Source organism: Mirounga leonina, unplaced genomic scaffold (genome assembly GCF_011800145.1).
Source record: "Mirounga leonina isolate KUSES-001 unplaced genomic scaffold, KU_Mleo_1.0 Mir_114, whole genome shotgun sequence".
NCBI lineage: Eukaryota > Metazoa > Chordata > Mammalia > Carnivora > Phocidae > Mirounga > Mirounga leonina.
In genome coordinates this window covers 20,886,229-20,905,534 of record NW_023270265.1, presented here as the reverse complement: position 1 = coordinate 20,905,534, position 19,306 = coordinate 20,886,229, and the positions used below count along the sequence as shown (strand labels likewise).

The 19,306-nt window shown below is 46.1% G+C and overlaps 1 protein-coding gene across 3 annotated transcripts in view; it reads left to right on the top strand.

Annotated features, from left to right (window-relative positions):
- The window catches only part of MYOF (myoferlin), a 153,238-nt gene that overhangs the window by 46,541 nt on the left and 87,391 nt on the right, over window positions 1–19,306 (top strand). For all 3 annotated transcript variants that reach the window (XM_035025232.1, XM_035025241.1, XM_035025221.1), the window contains exons 5-10: window positions 590–677; window positions 14,525–14,691; window positions 15,326–15,454; window positions 17,794–17,856; window positions 17,942–17,992; window positions 19,170–19,200. In XM_035025232.1, the coding sequence (XP_034881123.1) occupies window positions 590–677; window positions 14,525–14,691; window positions 15,326–15,454; window positions 17,794–17,856; window positions 17,942–17,992; window positions 19,170–19,200 (529 nt within the window). The remainder of the gene's footprint in view (window positions 1–589; window positions 678–14,524; window positions 14,692–15,325; window positions 15,455–17,793; window positions 17,857–17,941; window positions 17,993–19,169; window positions 19,201–19,306) is intronic.

The following is a 19,306-nucleotide window of genomic DNA, read 5'->3' as shown; positions in this document are numbered from 1 at the left end:
CTTGGTTCCTAGCCATCTTGGAGTCACATTTTATGCAAGATGCAATTATCTTAAACTTCATGATTTGCATATTTATTTTCTCTTTTATCAGACTTGATTCCCTTTTTTATCCTGTTTTATGAATCACGTTGTTATATAATTTTTGTTAGTCGCTCAAGTTATTTTTAGAGAGAGAAGAGAAAAATGAAAATAAACTTCAGCGATCAATAAAGAAGTCCAGGTGCAAACAACTAACTCAACCATGTAAAATGAGCCTCTGTGACTGGAGACCATCTCAAGTCTAGGATGGAGGCTAATTACAAGTTCATGCTTGCTTATCACAACTTTGCTCCAGTTAGTGAGGTTGCCCCTTAGCAATGGCACACTTGGCAACCAACAACAGGTAACTCCTTTCCCGGGTTTTCCTGCCTGCCATGCTCACAAGAGGGAGGATAGAAACAATGGAACGTGTGTGATCCTTCTCCCCTCCTCTTCTCACTTTCCCATGCTCCTGCTCGCCCCTTCCAGAACTTTTTGCTCCTGCTGATTTAGTTTGCATTGAGTCTATTGCCCTGCACTGATTCTTCTGCAATGAATTATTTCTACCTAGGCCACCATTGACTTGGTGATTGGCTATGATCCACCTTCCGCTCCACATCCAAATGACCCCAGTGGGACCAGCGTGTCAGTCACGGAAGGTAAGCTGACCCTTTGGAAGGCCCAGCCTGCGCCGGGGGTCATCTAGTCAAGACACCAAGAAAGCCTTCTTTGTCATGATACTGGACAGGGCCCCGTGAGGCAGGTGGAGCTGCCCCAAACTGGGACATAACAGTTGTTTGTGAGATGCCCTTCAGGGGAGAGGAGAAGGGTCAGACAGCCCCTTATGGACCAGCCTCACCATGGGCCCATCCAACACACAGGCTCCAGCGGAAGATCCCAAGCAAGGCTTTGCTCCGGGTTTGTAGCTTCTACCCATTGTTGGAATGTCCCTGGTGGTTAAGCTACAGGAGTGGCCTCTGCTCTCTTCATGTGTCTCTTTGCTTCCTAAGTGTGTGATCCGCAGGCTGCCCTCCCAGTCACCAGTCTCACTGCTAGCGCCCTGGGATTGGAGCCTCTTTCTCTCCCTCGGCCTTGACTCTGTCCCAGCCCCTGAACAGCCCCTTGGTCCTTTAATTAGTTGTTTCCCTCAGCATGGCTCACCTCCTGCTCCCTGTTCTCTGACCGGGATTATCGGCCATTCAGAGCATCGGATGCTGCTTTGGATGGGGTTGGGGCTGCCGGCTCTGGGGAGGACTTTGGGCCTTAGGTGGAGGGAAGTCTATGAGACAGTTAGGCCTTTCACACAGCCAAGTTTGACCTCCTCTTAGCGGTTTTCCAAGGTGATGTGATGCTAAAAGTGTCTCCGTCCCTTCCTCTTCCCTGAGATGCCTCGCCAAATACCCGTGTTTCCCTAGCCCTGGCACATGCCCCAGGAAAGAAGGGCTCCCATGTCCTGCACACTTACCTGCTGCCTGGAAGTTCTTCCTGGGAGGGCACCTTGGCACTTGTTCCTGCCAGGCTTGGCTCCTTGGGGCCTGTCTTTTCATTTTTCTTGGTTTGGAACTCAGCTCTCAGGAGCCCAAGTGGTTTACTTGGCACCTGCCATGCTACCTCCCCTCCTGCCTGATCCCAACCACTGTCCCCACTCACCCACACCCCTTGGGTGGCCCATCATTGAGGTTCTGGCTCACTTCTTGACCAAGTACTTGTAAGGGTTTAACGTGGGTCATCTGGCCCCTTCTCCCTTGGGGACGCTCGGAACTGACACAGCCCCAGCACGCCGGCAGCGCCTCTACACGCCCCCCCACCCACGCCCCCCACGCCCAGCTGCGCGCGGGGCACACTGCGTGCTGCTCAGGTACTCTCAGCCCTCAGGAGCCCTGAATGGCCCAAGAATAGCCGTGGTCCTTTTACTGCCATGGCAGCAGTGACAGATAAGACCCGGGGGAAACAGTCCAGTCCAGAATAGCATACCATCAGGGGCTGAACCGACTGGTCCTACCCATTGCTTTCTCACCCCTTCTTCTTTTTTTTTTTTCTGTCCTATTCTATTTATTAGACTCATTAAATGCAACCTATAGTCAAGGAGAGAAAATTATATGAAGACAAGAATACTTGGAGGAAGGGATTATTTGGGGGCATTTTATAGGTTGCCTACAGTCAGCAAATAACATCATCTTCTTGAAAATAGCATATAACTGGGGCGCCTGGGTGGCTCAGTCGTTAAGCATCTGCCTTCGGCTCAGGTCATGATCCCAGGGTCCTGGGATCGGGTCCCACATCGGGCTCCCTGCTCGGCGGGAAGCCTGCTTCTCCCTCTCCCACTTCCCCTGCTTGTGTTCCCTCTCTCACTGTGTCTCTCTCTGTCAAATAAATAAAATCTTAAAAAAAAAAAAGAAAATAGTATATAACTTATCAAAATTTGTCACCTTTTAAAGGTAATTAACCCCCTTCAATGATGTAGTGATTACTCTGTGGTGATATATTTCTTCTTATTTCAGGAAATTCTTGTTTATTGAATCTATTTATTGAGTTTTCTTTAGCTTTTGATAGATGTATTGTTTTCTTCCTTGTATTTTTGAAATATTCTATTTTATCGTATTGGTAATTATTATAAATTTTTCCCAAACCTAGTTTTATTGTAATTATTAGACATGATACAGTATTCATTTCACAGCCTTAGACAAAATATGCCCTTCCTTTTCCATCTTCCCATTCTATTGCCACATTCTCAAATCAGAATTTGGCTCAAATCATCTGATAACTTTGTCTCACCCCTTCTTTAAAGCCTCCTGTCACTAGGATTTACCTGAAGCCTGCTGTCACCAGGCTGAGAAGGACAGTAGGTACTGTCTGGCCTGCAAAAGGCAGCCCCAACTGGCAGGATATCTGGAATTGCCTCTGAATTGGGAGGATCTGGTACCTTTTCTCACATTGACATCTTTCCTAGCCAGATCCTATTTATTCATTTTCTAGAGCTGCTGTAATTAAGCCCCATCAACTGGCAGGCTTCAACAAGAGAAATTGATTCCCTCACAGTTCTGGAGGCTAGAAATCAAAAGATGTGGACTGGGTTCGTTCCTTCAGGGGACCCGAGGGAAATTTTGTTCTAGGCCTCTGTCCTAGCTCCTGGTGGTTACTGATAATCCTTTGTATTCCTAGGCTTGTAGATTTACCACTCCAGTCTCTGCCTCTGTCTTCACAGGGTGTGGTCCCTGGGTGTGTCCAATTTTTCACCCCTTGTAAGGACCCCAGTAGTTGAATTAGCCCACCTTAATCCAGTGTGATCTCATCTTAGCTTGATTACATCCTCAAAGACCCTATTTCCAAATAAGGTCACATTCTGAGGTTTATAGATGGGCGTGGCTTCTGGGAGGACCTATTATCCCGGTACACTGGTAGATAAAAGGCAGTTCCATTGTGTTCATTTCATTTCAAGAGCCAAAACGTTAAATGAGCCCTTTTGTGTTAACGCTTCCTCCAGGGCTCTAGGGGAAAAATAATACTGTGGATCATTCAAGTAAAAGGAGTAAACTTAGAGTTTACAGTAAGCTGGTGCCACACCATTTCTTAGTGTTTATGAAACAAAGAAAGTGGTTGCTGGGTTTCTCGACCTATCGCTAGATGCTGCAGTGCTGGGTGATAAATGCTTTAGGGTACAGCTCCTGCCCTCCAGGTACGTTCAGTCCAGGTGTAGAGAAAGCGTCACATCATAAGAAAAAGGGCTTTGGGGCCAGACTGGCCTACGTTGGATTCTGTGTCTGTTGTTAATCTGCCATGTAACCTTGGGTAAGTCGCTTAGCCTCTCTGGATCTCAACTTGCTTTACAGTAAGGTGGGGATAACGCACTTAGATCAGAAAGCTGTTGTGAGGATTAAATGAGATGAGGCATATGAAGCACTTAGCTCAGTGCCTGCTGTACAGGAAGTGCTACCTTAGTGGTGGGCTATTGTTATCATTTTATTACTGTTATTACAAAAACAGTTCCAGGCGTGCAGTCATGAGCTCAGTTGGGTGGCGCACTCTGTATGAACATTCAAATTGTTTCCTCTAAATATCAGACCTATTGGAAAAGAATGATCTGGCTTGGCTCAAAGTCACGTTGGGATGACTTTAAAAAAAGAAAAAGGTTGTGTCCTAGTGAACCAGAGAGACTTTGAGAATAAGCAATTTACCAAGCTATTTGAGAATGTAGGGGAAGGTCCCATCTCCTGAGATGGACCAAGGTCAGGCCAAGCTCAGAAATTATGCGATTTCTCGGGAGCAAAGGGAAAAAGGGGAAAAAATGAGAAGAGCACCAACTTTGAACTTTTAAACCCAGTGGGGAGAAAATCCTTGCCGTCTAGGCTCCTGGATTGTTTTGGCAGCACTAAAGCTCCAGCAGTGTTTGTAGACTGGGAGTTCACCCATTTTCTTAGGAATCTCACTCCCAGCAGGCTCCGTGATGGCAGCTGGCCAAGGTCTGTCCCAGAAGTTCTCTAGAATCCCTGATAACTGCTGGATGGAGATAGAGAAACCAGGACCTGGGCTCCTTTTATTTGGGTTTGAAACAGAGAGTTTTAACAGGGGCCGGCCAGGAAATGAGCTGTGTCTGCAGGGCAGTATCATTTTAAGTGTGAGATGACAAAATGAAATTTCGTACTTTAAAAAATGAACAGGGTTCTTTAATCTGGAAGTGCTGTCTTTGCTCTATAAGATGACTATTCACCAAAGCCGGGTCAAGGGTGACATTCTGAATGTAGGCTTTGTAATCCAGCTTCTTCAGCACTTAAAAAAAACCCAAAACTTTCAATATCCTGGGTTATTTGGATGTCTCAAGGGAAAACCTTTTTTGTCTTAATAAGACAATTCAGTTCAACTAAGCAAAGGTATCTTTGGATGCTCACTACAACTTCATGCTAGGGAAGACACTAAGGAAAAAACCCCCCCAAAGAACAATAACTTACAGTCTTGGGGGAAGATAAGACCAACAAATATAAGGCAGAGAAATAACAGCAAGACAGTCAGACCTCCTGTCATCACATACTTTAATAACCTAAACAGAACATCTGGCCCAGAATTTCTTTTTTTCCCTTCCTTTCAATTGACTCTTTAAAAAACTTTACCATTCTATGTCAAAGTAATGAGTCTGCTTCCTCTAATTTATACAGATCTTTACAAAGTTTTTTAAAAATTTGAACTTGTTGATCTTCTTTTTGAGTATAAAAGCAATACCTGCTTATAATACCTGCTTATATTTCTGTACACATTACAGAAATGTAAAACACAGAAAGTGCAAATCTTCTGCAGTCCCATCCTCCGGAGATAACCACTGTTCATGATTACCAATACCGATTTTAAAGATTACCATCCACCCAGTGAGTCCTGCGTAGAAGAAATTTGAAATATTAATGATAGAACACAGAAGTGAAGATTCTCAAGAAAATTCACCCCTGGAAATTGAAAAAAATTGACCATAGATCCCAGGAATTGGATACTGAGGGGCTTGTGTGTGTCTGTGTGTGTATTTGAGGACTTTGTTTTCTTTTAGAGCAGTTTTAGGTTTAGCACAATATTGAGAGGAAGATAGCAGAGATTTCAGATGTACATAGTCTTCCCCATCATCAGTGTCACTCATCAGAATGGTACAATTTTTACAAATTTTTACAACCTATGTTGACACATCATAGTCATCCAAAGTCCTAGTTTCCCTTAGAGTTCACTCTTGGTGGTGTATTTTTTAGGGTTTGGACAAGTGTATAATGACATATATCCATGATTTTAATATCATACAGAGTATTTTCACTGCCCTAAAATCCTCTGTGCTTTGCATATTCATCTCCCCACCCAACCTTTGGTGACCCCTGATCTCTTTATTGTCCCCATAGTTTTGCCTTTTCCAGAATGTCCTCGAGTTGGAATCATATAGTATGCAGTCTTTTCAGATTGGCTTTGAGTTAGTAGTATGCATTTAAGATTTTCCCATGTCTTTTCATGGTTTGATAGCTCACTTTTAAAGCACTGAATAATATTCCATTGTCTGGATATACCACAGTTTATTTATCTATTCACCTCCTGAAGGACATCTTGGTTGCTTTCAAGTTGGGCAATTATGAATAAAGCTCCTATAAACATCCGTGTGTGGATTTTGTGTGACGATACAGTTTCAGCCTCTTTGGGTAAATACCAAGGAGCATGATTGCTGGATCGCATGGGAAGAGTATGTTTAGTTTTGTAAGAAGCTGCAAAACAGTCTTACAAAGTGGCTGTACCGTTTTGCATTCCTCCCAGCAATGTATGAGAGTTCCTGTTGCTCCACATCCTCGCCAGCATTTGGTGTTATCAGTCTTCCAGATTTTGGTCATCCTAATAGGTGTATAGTGGTATCTCATTGTTTTAATTTGTATTTCCCTGTTGACATAGGATTTTGGAGCATCTTCTCATATGCTTATCTGCCATCTGTGTATCTGTATCTTTGGTGAGCTGTCTGTTAAGGTCTTCGGTCCACTTTTTAATCAAGTTGTTTTTTTTCTTGAGTTTTAAGAGTGCTTTGTATATTTTGTATATGTAAAGGATAACGGTCCTTTATCAGTTGTGTCTTTTACAAATATTTTCTTCCAGTCTTTGGCTTGTCTTCTCATTACCTTGACATTGTCTTTTGCAGAGCAGAAGCTTTTACTTTTAATGAAGTCCTGCTTATCAATTATTTCTTTTGAGGATTGTGTCTTTGGTGTTGTAGCTAAGGGGTTTGTTTATAAGGAGTGTTTTCCTAGAGCTCTTATATCAAGATGACAAAGATGATAGACCCTGGGCATTGGTGGTTTGACTGCACATGTGTGGTGTCAGAAGTACCTCTTTCATTGACCCACCTCCAAGACTGTTCCCATGATAGAAGGGTGGGATGACCCAGATGACAGGCTTGACTTCCTGAAAACCTGTTACCTTGCCAGTTTGATTCACCAGATGTCAGTTAGCTTGACTGGAGCCTACATTCCTGTGGCCGGAATGAACTATTTTTAAAATCTCACATCTATTTTTGAAGAACCATCTGTTAAATTGGTGCATTGTTCAACAACAGAAATGCAAAAACTCATTCACAGTTAGACATTGCCACTTCAAATTTATTTCATTCCATGAACACTAAAGTCACCATGCTTAAAATTAAATTCCATCCAGTTTATAATGAGGTAAATAAGTTGGCTAATTGAATTTGAATAAAATCAATTCAATTCAGTTTAGAAAACATTTACTGACACCTGGGGCATACAGAGGTGAGAAAGGCATTGTCTGCCACCAGGGAGCTTGCATTTCAGTAGAAAGGTAAGATATAAGCATATAAACATGAATAAGTATAGGTCAGAGCTGATATAATATATTCCTCAACAGAGGACTAAGCAGATTATTGCATGGGACACAATTTTTTTAGAGAAAGTACTTTTTCAGCTATTTCAACTGTGTATTCTTAGTGCCTAGCACTAAGTCATAATTGTTCAATAAATGCTTGGTTGGTTGAGTGAATTAAGTGAATGATACCTAGGCAATGGATATGGTTTAAATGTTTCTTTTCAAGAAGGGCATTTTGGGGAACACTAGTGAATAGATGAAAGTGACTGATTCATTCAGAGGTGTAGTAAGAGGGAAGCGTATTCCCAAGGGCTGGGCATGCCAGACTGAGACATTTGTTCTTGGACAGACCATGGGGATCCATGGAATATGTTGAAGAAGGGACTGACTTGGTCAGAACTGAACTGGAAAATTATCAATGTGCTAGAAAATTGTTGGCGGCACTCTTTCCAGGATTGGGCCTCTATTTGACATTGTCCAGCAAACTGATTCTACTAGGCCTATTTTTTTTTTTCAAGGTATTTCAGAAAACCAAAGTGATCATAATAAACAAGTGGCTCTTAAATTTTAGACACAGTAAAAATCATCAAGGGAGATCTTTAAATGTGCAGATTTCTATCACCTACATCCAGAGAGTATGTCTTAGCTGGACTGAAGGGGACCCCCCCCCCCCACAATCTCTATGGTTAATAGGAACTTCCAGGAGATCCTGATGAGAACAGAATTTGGAGCTCACTTTAAGAAGCCCTGGGGTTGAGCATTTTATCTGGTTAACATTATCTTGCCCAGACTCAGTCGGAGCTCTTTGGTCAACTAGACTGCTAGACTGGATCACAGCTCAGTTGATCCAAGGCAGATGCTGCCAAGATTTCTTTGCAAGCCTGTGTTTGCATCACTGTTTGGTTAGAGGCTCTTCTGTGATACCTTTGCTCTGGTCTATGTATAGAACCATTCCAGAAAATTCTTAGTGCATGTGTGCTATTTACCCAAGAATCAGGGTGGAGGGTAATGAATTTCTTATGGTTGAATGCAGACATGTATTTACGTAACTTCCCACATGCTAGAAACCCAGAGAAGTTATTACTCAACCTTACAACTAAATCAGCATGTTATCTCCAAAATGTTTTCATGCTTAGAAACTTCCTCTCTCCCATTCTGCTTTGCACTCTTTAACTTGCACTGATGGTATGATACCAGCCCTTTGTTCTGATTTAGCAGTGACTTTTGGCCCAAGGTAATTAAATTCTGCCTTAACCACTTAACAAAACTTTGTCATGAGAAGCAAAATTAATATCACAGGCAGAGGTTGGTATTCCAGGACTCTAGAAAAACAGAGTTGCTGTGACCAGAAAAAAAAAAAAAGGCATAAAATATTCCAGAAAGAACTCTCCATCAAGGAATGGAAGATGATTAGATGGAATGCTGGCCCAATTAGAGCCTAGGTGGGAAGACGAGAGGCATGGAATAGTGTTGGGGCTGCTGGCTGGGGGAGGGGGTGTGTATTACGGGCCAGGAGGAAGCTGAGTGGTGACTGGGCAAGTGTCTCTCTTCTTCAGCCACTGCTAGGAGTTGTCTTCATGGGGAAGCTCTCACGGGATGAGAGTGAGGGCGGCGAAGGGCTGGCCTGCAGATCTGGTGACATCTGAGTGACTGATAGCTCATTCTCTTATGCTACAGTAGGATAGCACGGGAGCCTGAAGGAGGGAGGTTCATCCCACTGGGGAAGGGCACAGTCGGGCGAGCCAGAGGCAAACGACTGTAACCTAAGGTCCCCTAGGGGCTGCCAGCTCTTCAGCACTGGGTGGAACAAACAGACAGCCATCACTGTCACCAGTAATGACATACAGGGGCAGTTTGCAGGAATAGACGCCAAGACTACATCTCAGGAAACATGAAGACTTGTGTTAAGTTGCGGAGTTGTGATGGAGAGCCACTGGTAAGTGTTAAGTGAAGCATCGTTTATAACCAAGTGTGGGTCACATAGAGGGTTGCTGACATTCAGAAAGGCTGCAGGTCCGTGTTGGCTGCAGTCAGAAGCTTGGTAGGGTCTGACCGAGTGTCATGGTAATTGTTGGAGAGGCAGGATAGCATTCATACAAAGGAATTGTGAAGAGCTTGTCATGGCCCAAGTGACAGTTAAGAGAAGAAGAGAGCAGTAACTATAGGGGGTGCTATGGAGTCAAGGAAAGTTGTTTTTGTTTTGTTGGTTTTTTGCTTTTTATTGTGGGCTCTATTTCAGCACATTTGGCAACGACCAGCAGAGAAGGGAAAACTGATGAGCGGTTATAGAGGCAGAAATTACAGAAGTAGAATCTGTGAGTAGGGAGAGGAGATGAGATCTGTGCACATACGGAAGGACTGACCCCAGGTTGGGTTCCCAGACAGTTTAGTGATTGTAGCAGGAGGAAGGCAGACAACAGATGCAGGTAGGAAGGTTGACTTGGAGTTGGGAGGATGAGGATATTCTCTTCTGATTGGCTGTTTTCTCAATGAAATAAGAAGTTCATCAGCTGGCAGTGAAAGGATGGAGAGGGTATCGGAAGCGTTCGAGGTGCAAAGTAGGTGGAAGCTCAGAAAGGTGAAGTGATTTGACTTTGTTGGCTAATGAGTGGCCTTCTCAGACCAGGACCCGGGAAAACTTTGAATAGATGCCTTGGAAATATGGTAGGATGGCCAGAGAGTCCTGCGAGTCCACTTAAGGTGTGTGATCATGAAATTAAAGTGAGACGAGTCAGGAAGATGAGTGTTCAGCCAAGTTCAGCTCCTGGATGAAGGGGTGGGGGGAGTGGAGGTTGAATGAACCAGGTGAGTACAATAAGCCAGAGAAAGGAAGGAGTTGAGGGGCAAAGAGGAGCATGGCAGTATTAAAGCACAAACTCTAGCACAGGTCAGGAGAAAAGGATGTGAAGACAGTGGTGGGGGGAGGGGCCGGGGAGGTGGTGTGGTCAATAGGTTGGGAGGGCCTGTGTGGCTGCAGACTGTGGACTGGAGTAATAGATGGAACACACTGGAAAGATACAAAAGATGGCCTCTGTCGGAGTTGAATAGCGTCCCTTCCAAATTCCTACACAGAACCTCGGAAGGTGACCTTATGTGGAAATGGGATCTTTGCAGATGTTATTAACTAAGATGAAATCATACTGGATTAGGGCAGGCCCTAAATCCAGTGGCTGGTATCCTTATAAAAAGAGATGAGGATACACAGATACACAGGGGAGAAGGCCATGTTATGACAGAGGCAGAGATTGGAAGGATGCAGCCACAAGCCAAGGAATGCCAGGAGCCACCAGCTAATAAGAAGCAAGGAAGGATTTTTCTCTAAAATTAGTATTACAAAATATCACAGGCAGAGAATGACATTCTAGGACTCTAGAAAAACAGGGTTGCTGTGACCCCTCCCCCCCCCGCAAAAAAAGCATATTCCAGAAAGGGGACACTTAGGTGACTCAACTGGTTAAGCATCTGACTCTTGATTTCAGCTCAGGTCTTGATCTCAGGATCCACACTAAGCTCCATGCTGGGTATGGAGCCAACTTAAAAAAAAAAAAAAAAAATTCCAGAAAGGACTCTCCATCAAGGAATGGAAGAGGATTAGATGAGGTGGTGGCCCTGAGGGAGCATGGGCCTGCCAACACCCTCGTTCTAGGGTTTGGAACTCTCAGAGAATAAATTTCTATTGTAAGCCACCCAGTTAGTGGTTCTTTGTTACAGCCAGCAAATACAAGGAAGCAAATACAACCAGCAACTTTCTATTTAGTCCATGGTTTCCAACATAATGTTGCCCTCTGTGGTCAGGAAGAGTCATCCTTGTAGACCCCCGCCTTGGCTGTGGTTCAGATTCGTGCCTGGGTCTCAGCAGCAGGGCCCGCCCACACAGCCACCCACCCCTGGTAATGAGAGAGCTTGCAGAGAAGGGTGTGCTCGGCAGGGCCTGAAGGGCCCCCTCATTCTTTGTGGAACACTTAGGGTGGCATTGTTGAATGCTGTGCAGCTTCCTGCCGCCTAAAGGGGAGATTTCCTGCTCAAATAGCCTGCTGCCACTGTACAAAGATGCTGGCAGTCGCCATGACTCAGGCTGGTTTCCTCTGACCCATCCCTCAGCCTCAACTCTGAATGGCAGAAGGTGTTTCCTAGAAGAAACTGGCTCTTCGTTGCCTGCAGTCTTTCGGAAGCATCCATTAAGAGCTTCATGAGGACTCATACAGAGTCTGGCACGGCACCGTAAAAGGGTACAATTTACCCCTCCTTCTGCTTGCTGCCCTCCATAACCACCAACCCCACATGGAACAGTCTGCAGCAGGCAGGGAAGCCTTGCTTTGGCCCCGGATGGGCGAAGGGAGTTTGTCTTAGCTGTGTGTGGGAGGAGCCCTAGAGGCATCCCGCCCAGCCACTGCCCAGTTCAGAACAGGTTTGCAGCAGGGGGCCCTGACCTTCTGTGTTTCCCTGAGGCTGGAGGTCGGAGAGCGCCCGCCAGCATCCAGGAGCTTTGCATGGCTGAAGAACCCAAGAAGGCAGGGCCATGTCGCCTCGTTCGTTCTGCACACACCACGCCCCTGGGTAGGATCATGCGTGGTGCTGTCCAGAGCCAGTGTATTTCACCTGGGCCTTGAGGGAGTTGAGGAGCTCACCCAGTGAAGAATGGGAGGAGAGACATTCTAAGACCCTGGCGCCCCAAGATGGGTGGCAGGTAAGCCTTGCGTTTGAAGCCTCTTCAAAGATGGGGTAGAGGAGACCCAGATTATCTTGCAAGGGCAGAGGTAGCCCTGCCTGCCTTCAGCCTCTCTGGGGTTTCCAGGTGTCCTGACAGAGGTGCTGAGGGCCCAGGCAGACAGCCCCTCCTTCCCCCGCAGCCTGGTGTTAAACCCAGTCTGGAGCCAGTGAGGTAGGGTGAAGACCTGGCCCTCATCTTAGCTCAGCTCCCAATAACCTCACAGGTCACCTCAGCTTTCCAGCCCTCAGTGGTCTTCTCTGGACGCTGTGGTGAGGGGCACGTCCGACCGGGGCATCTCGGAGTCCCCTCTAGCCTAACACTGTGCGTCTGTGACTCCAAAGTGTAGATGCAGAGGGCGTCAGGTCAGCGGAGCGGAGGCTGAGGAACAGTGTGGGAAGTCACACTTGGGGAGTAGACCATGGAAGGAGCCCACAAAGAACCTGAGAAGGTTTAGTCAGAGTACCAGGAAGAGAGCTGCAGGACTCAAAGAAGTGTGTATGGGTCCTGGTGCCCAAGGCCATGTTTGGTGGGGTGGGAAGACTCAGAAAAGGGCCCTGAGCTTAACCAGAGGAGGTCATGGTTGACCTTTACAGACAGAAGTGGCTGGATAGGCTGAGCGTGAATGAGGGGTGGTAAAAGGAGGGTTCACCCTGGGCGGAACTCCAAAGCAGTACATGGTGGGGGTTGGGGGGTCTTTTCCTTCCTTGTGGTTGCCCCTTCCTCAACTCTGTGCCCCCCTCCCCCATGCTGCCCACTGACTGCTGTGCCCCCACCCCTACCTCATGCCTGCTCTCTGGGAAGTGTTCTAGTGTTCCGTGCTCCCACCAAAACTGATCCCTCAACAAAAGTTAAAAAAAAAAAAAAAAAGATTAATTTATTGCATGTTCCTCTGTGCTAGGCACCATATTGAAGGCTTGCATATAGATTAATTTTATCTTTACAATAACCCTGTGGTAAAAACTATTATTTCTCCCTTCTTACAAATGAGAAAACTGAAACAGAAATTAAGAAACTTATTCAGGGGTGCCTGGGTGGCTCAGTTGTTAGGCGTCTGCCTTCGACTCAGGTCATGATCCCAGGGTCCTGGGATCGAGCCCCGCATCGGGCTCCCTGCTCCGTGGGGAGCCTGTTTCTCCCTCTCCCCCCTCCACCGCTTGTGTTCCCTCTCTCACTGTCTCTCTCTGTCAAATAAATAAATAAAATAAAATTAAATTAAATTAAAAAACAACAAACTTATTCAGACTCACACAGCTCGAAATTGGGATTTGAACCTAGGCCACATGAGTCCAGAACCAAGCTTTAAGAGCTATGCTACACGGCAGACTGAACTAACTCATACTATGGTGTGAGTGACTGACAAATGTATCCACATGGAAATTCAGTCTCTTACATGATTTTGCATCATAAAGGAGGAGTTTCAGAATCCAAAGGTAGGGAGTGTGAATGCTATTATTTTTTGGACAAGGTAGTTAGTCTTATAGGATCTCGTAAATTATACTGCACAGATTACCAGGAGTTCACACTTCGTCTATTAAGACAAGAAAAGCTGAAGTTGGTCAGTGAGTTTAAAAGCGTTTGTGAATAAAAGAAAGGGGAGACATGGTAAGCAGAATTTAGTTGTTTTTTTTTTTTTTTAAGGAGAGAAGGATCTGTGCCTATGTGAAGGCAGAGGGAAGGCCCTGTGGGGAAGGATCCACTGGAGGTACTCAAGAGGGCAGGGGAGACACTTGGGGTGTTTCCAAAGAATCAGAAGGAAGTAGGCTCTCAGGTATTGGGAGGGGCTTCCCTCTATCAATTAGGAAACCCCTTCCCCCGCCGCCCCGAGTATGAAGGGAAGCTAAGGGGATAAACGAGGAGACAGATGTATGTGGAAGTGACAGATGAGGTGGGCAGAGGGAGAGCATGAGACCACCTTGGTGTACTTGGCAAGGAAACTGGAGATGCATTTCTCATCTTCTGTGAGGGTGGAGAGGGCATTCGGGAACGAGGAGGCTCAAGCAGGAAGGAGGCAGTACGGAAACCTCAGGAGTAAATCTCTGCAGAAAAGACCAGCACTGGGGATGGTGGAGTCGAAGTCTCCTCTGCCAAGCTCCAGGTTTCCCCCCGAGATTTTCTCTCCTCTCCATTCTAACCGCAGAAAGGCCCCTTGACCTCAGGCTGGGTCCTCAGATCAGAACTGGGTGATTTGGGGCGGGGCCCGACCGAGCCTTCTCCTCCTGCTCTCCCCTTCGTCTCTGGTGCTCTCTTGGTCACTTTGAGTATAGCCTGAATGAGTGCCCTGATGCACTGTGAACACATTTTCCTAAAGAAACTCTATCTGAGTCACAGCACATCCCAAGTAAGTGTCACCAAGAAGGAGCAGCTCCTTCCTGGGCCACCTCAGGAACACTGAAAACTGTGTCCAGGAAACCTGAGTTCAGACATTCACAGGATGAGGCCCATCTCTGACAGGATTCCTTGTTGGTGTTTTAGGAGACGAGGAGGAAGATGGAGGTGATGAAGACAGGTTGGATGGTGCAGCCAGGGGCCCTGGGCCCAGGGGGGCAGTTGGGATGGTGTCAGAGACCCACCTTGCCCGGAGGCTCACGAAAGGAAAGAAGAGTCGGCGGATGCTGTCCAACAAGCCTCAGGACTTCCAGGTGGGAACAGCCCACGGGCCCCACATTTTGGTTTTACCACCATAATTGCCCAGCTTCTGGCAATTGCAGTGCTGCTGGGAAGGACCTATTGCTATGTGCAGCATCCCGACGAGCAAAATGGGACATCAGGGAGTAAACCCAAGAAGAAGAGCTGTCCCTCTCTGTTTTGCATGCAAGAGTAGATGGAATCAAGCCAGATGAGGCTCTTCAGAGAAATAGAATTATACGCCTCCTTCCCCTTGGTGGTAGGAAAGAATAGAAGCACAATAGTGCATCTTCATAGTTCTGGGCGCTTCCTTGGCAGACAGCGGTGGAGTGAGTTAGTACATCCCGGGCTCAGGCAGACCAGGTGGGAGGCTGGGCTCAGAGCAGCGCCTCCCTGCTTCTCCCCCAGCCCTGCTCTGCCCCTTCCCGGGCCAGTTCTGGACTGTTTCAACCCTCCTCCTGCTGTCGGTTTCTCCAACCCAACCCCAGCTCCACCTTGGGAATGAGCAGGGGGGCCACCCCCAGTCCGTGCACACCTGCCCTGGCCCTTCAGCGATCCTTACAGGCAGACGGGCCGACCTGGCACCTGAGGATTCTCTCGCCCGGCGCTGGGAAAGGATCAGTAATGAGCCCCCTTCTGTGCCTGCAGATCCGTGTCCGAGTGATTGAGGGCCGCCAGTTAAGTGGCAACAACATCAGGCCTGTGGTCAAGGTCCATGTCTGTGGCCAGACACACCGAACGAGGATCAAGAGAGGGAACAACCCATTTTATGATGAGGTAAATGGGCGTGATATCGGTTTCTGCTCAGTGAGTCTGTTCTATCTATACCCACCTTCCTGCCTTCCACCCCCTCTCCCCTGTCCCACGTGGAAGGGGATCTTGTGGGCCAACATCTGGTAAGGACAAGGCAGAGTTCCAGCGTTCAAGAGTCGTAAGAAGCACTGGGTCTTGAAATCACACGGCCTGGCTCTCAGAGCTGCCGGTACCTGCCCTGACGGGTCCTTGCTCCCGTAAGGGTGGAGCACGTGAAGTCACCTGCATCTGCCTTTGCTCTTTCTAATCAGCAGGATGTCTCTGAGGGATCGCTAAGTAATTTCTGTGATCGCTTTGCTACTTTAAAAAAAAAAGGCACAGCCAGCACATTTTCACAATTAAGACCATTTGATGCTGGACCCTCAGAAAAGAAAAAAAAAATACCAAGTTTCAGTCACAGCTCTAAGGCGGATGTTACAATTTTCACAAGGACAGCAATGGCTGACTTTTTAAAGGTGTCAAAACCTACCTGGCTGTAAAAATAACATACGTAAAAGGAAAGCAATTAGGAGCCAAAAGGGGTTTTCTTTTCCCTCCCACACTGAGAATACAATCCTTCTGCTGACCTCTTCTCTGTAACACTCCTCAAAAGCGCTGAATACCTTGGTAGTCACCTCAGGTACCACAAAACTCCACAATCAGGGCTGTGAGGAGAAATGAGGTTTGGGGAGGTTTCCGAGCCCAGCCTTGCTCTGCGGAGGAGACGCATTTCTGAGATTCCTCAGGCGTGAGTCCCACGCCCGGTTCTCTGAGCCCGGGCCTTCCCTACCATGGTTTCCTGTCACCGTTCCTCTGAGTTCCCAGCCCCGGCTCCAGCTTTTGTTCTTTTTCCTGCCCCTGTGCATAAAAGGAACTGGTTTCTTCTCTCTGGTGTTCCAGTTTCTCCCCCTTTGTTCAGGCTGGTCCTCCCTTCACAGAAGGCCCATCTTCTTCTCACTTGTCACTTCTCCTCCTTGGATGAGCTGCAGACAACAGCATGCTGCTAAGTCGTGTCAATGCAGACAAGGAGATGTGGGTGTGCGCTGGTGGGGGGGGGCACTTAAGTGGACTTCGGGAAAGCCTGAGAGGGGCTCACTGGGGAGGAGAAGACTGGACTGCAGGGAGGACAAGCTGCTGGGCAATTTGACACCTAAGGTGTGATGCATTTATCATGTGGGATGAATATTTACTCTGCTACATTCTGAGGAGCACGGCAAGAATCTCCACCTTAGAATTTTCCCATCATAATGAATTTTTTTTGAGATTAGATCTCTGGGCAAAAGGGAATAATCAAATACTTGAGACTCAAAGCAGATCAGTTCAGGAATCGATAAAATTGTTTACTTAAAAAAAAAAAAAAATCCCTAGTTTACCTACATCTTCTTAACCAAGTGATTAAACTTGTTATCATCAGTAATGGGACAAACTGATGTGTGTGTCCTGATATAATATAATAGAAGGATCAATATCATCTGTGTAATTTCTTGTGAAATGGCCAATTTGAATCTAATGGTGAGGAAATATTCACACAAATCCAGATTGTGGGATATTCTACAAGGCAACAGATCTTGATAGAAAAAAAATAAATAACAAAAATAGGCAGGAGCACAGTTCTATATAAAAGGAAACTAAAGCTGGGGCATCTGGGTGGCACAGTTAAGCGTCTGACTCTTGGTTTCAGCTCAGGTCATGATCTCAGGGTCCGTGAGATCAAGCCCCATGTGTGTGGTCTGGCTCCATGCTCAGCGCAGAGTCTGCTTGGGATTCTTTCCCTCTTCCTCTCCCCCTCCCTCTGCTTTCCCTCCTGCTCTCGCTCTCTCTCTCTCCCTCTAAAATTAAAAAAAAAAAAAGGAAACTAAAGAGACACAACAGCCAAATGTAGTATGATCCTTGAGTGGATCCCAGATGTTTTTTTAAAAGGTTAAAAAGAACTTTTTTCAGGACAATTGTAGGGAACTCAACTCAACTTTCCAGGTCATGCAAGCCCCAAGTGCCCATTTTAGTGAGATTTGCAGCAGGAAGGAACCTTAGATCTTTACATCAGTTAGCATATTTCTGGTCTCTTTCATTACATAAATGCTATAGTTGCTACATACCTCTTTTTCCTTTTTCCAACATGCAAAGGTGAGTTTGCCAAGAAGCTCATGCTGCTTAAGCTTCGTGGCCTTTTTGAGGGCCCTGCAATGCGTTCTCCTGGTCAAATCTACCTTGGGGGTTATGTTTTATCATTTTTTAGGAGAGTTCCCACATTGTAGCATTGGATCACACTAAACCTGAGTCCACCTCTGTTAACATTCAAACATTTTTCTCTTCCGTTTTGACAGTTATTTTTCTACAACATCCACATGACCCCTTCTGAACTGATGGATGAGATCATCAGCATTCGGGTAAGGGGACTACAGAGAAGAAAGGTCATGCTCTCTAACTGCCAGATAAAGCCAGGAAGCTTCTCATGGCTCTTCTTTCTTCCAGGTTTATAATTCCCATTCTTTGCGGGCAGATTGTCTGATGGGGGAATTTAAGGTGGGTGCCAACCATCTGTTTCGTTCAACTTAGATGGACACTTTCGTAATGAGGAGTCAGGTTCCTGGCCAGGTATCAGGCTGTCCGCCTTGATGACATCTTAAAGTTATGTGTGAGGGATTCACGCCATGGTCTTTGCTGAGGGCTGGCATGCCAAAAGGATATGTATGCCCCAAGGGCCACAAACCAGTCAAGTGTTCCCTGGCCTGGGTCTAGCCACCTTCTAAAGTGCAACACTTACTGTGCCTTAAGCAAATGCCAGGAAGCTGCCACCTCAGGGCGCTCCCAGAGTTGCAGCTGTGGATGGAAGCCAATGAGGTGCTACAGTGACAAGAAGCCCATCCCCCAGCTCCACTTACCAGCGGTCCCAGTGCCCCATCTACAAGGCCAATTATTGTAAATCTGGACAAGGAAAAGCAAGCCAAAACAGGAAAGAGAATCAGAGTGCTTTTCCAGGTAACTCTCGTTGGAATCAAAGACAAATAGTTGGTGGGTGCTTCCCAACAATTCTACGTGGAATGGGCTGCCTCTCAAAGGAAGGGAGGGGCTCAAAGGAAGTCCTAGAGAACGATCTGGATCAGGCATACGTGTGTTCATACCCTGTCTGCCACCAACTAGCCACATACCCACTGATCCTTAGTTTCCTTTGCAAAATGGAGTCATTGTGAAGACTAAGTGGGATAGAATATATAAAAACATCTAGTACAGTGCTTGGCACATTGAAGTGCCCAGTCGATGGTTATATTAACATTAGCATTAGCTGGAGGAGAAGGAAGAGGAATATTGGATAGGAAATTAGGCCAGGCGAATACCCATAGGGTGACCAAAGTCCAAGTGTGCCTGGGACTGAGGGATTTCACAGAACGTGAGACTTTCTGTGCTCGGAGAAAAGTTCCAAGCAAACCAGGACACATTGGTCATCCTACTTCCATGGTCCTTTCTAGCTCTAAGACTAGCTAGTTCATTCATTCGAAATGATTGATTGAGGGGAGGGTCTTCTGTGTGCCACCCATCAGGCAGGGCATTGGGGATGCAAAGGGGGTAAGATGGAAATGTTCTCAAAGAAATTGAAGTCTTGTCAAGAGCCTCATATTTAAATATAATAATGATGATTTATTTGCAGTGACTAAACTGATTTTAAAATCTATTTGAGCTATTTTAAATTATCTTTTCCCAGATTGATGTTGGATTCATTTATGATGAACCTGGTAAGTAAGTAATGTTCTTTCTCCCCATGAACTTGAAGATTCTGGGAATCAAGAAAATTTGACAGAATCAAAAAATGAATAAAAAAATTTTTTTTCTTGACTGAGG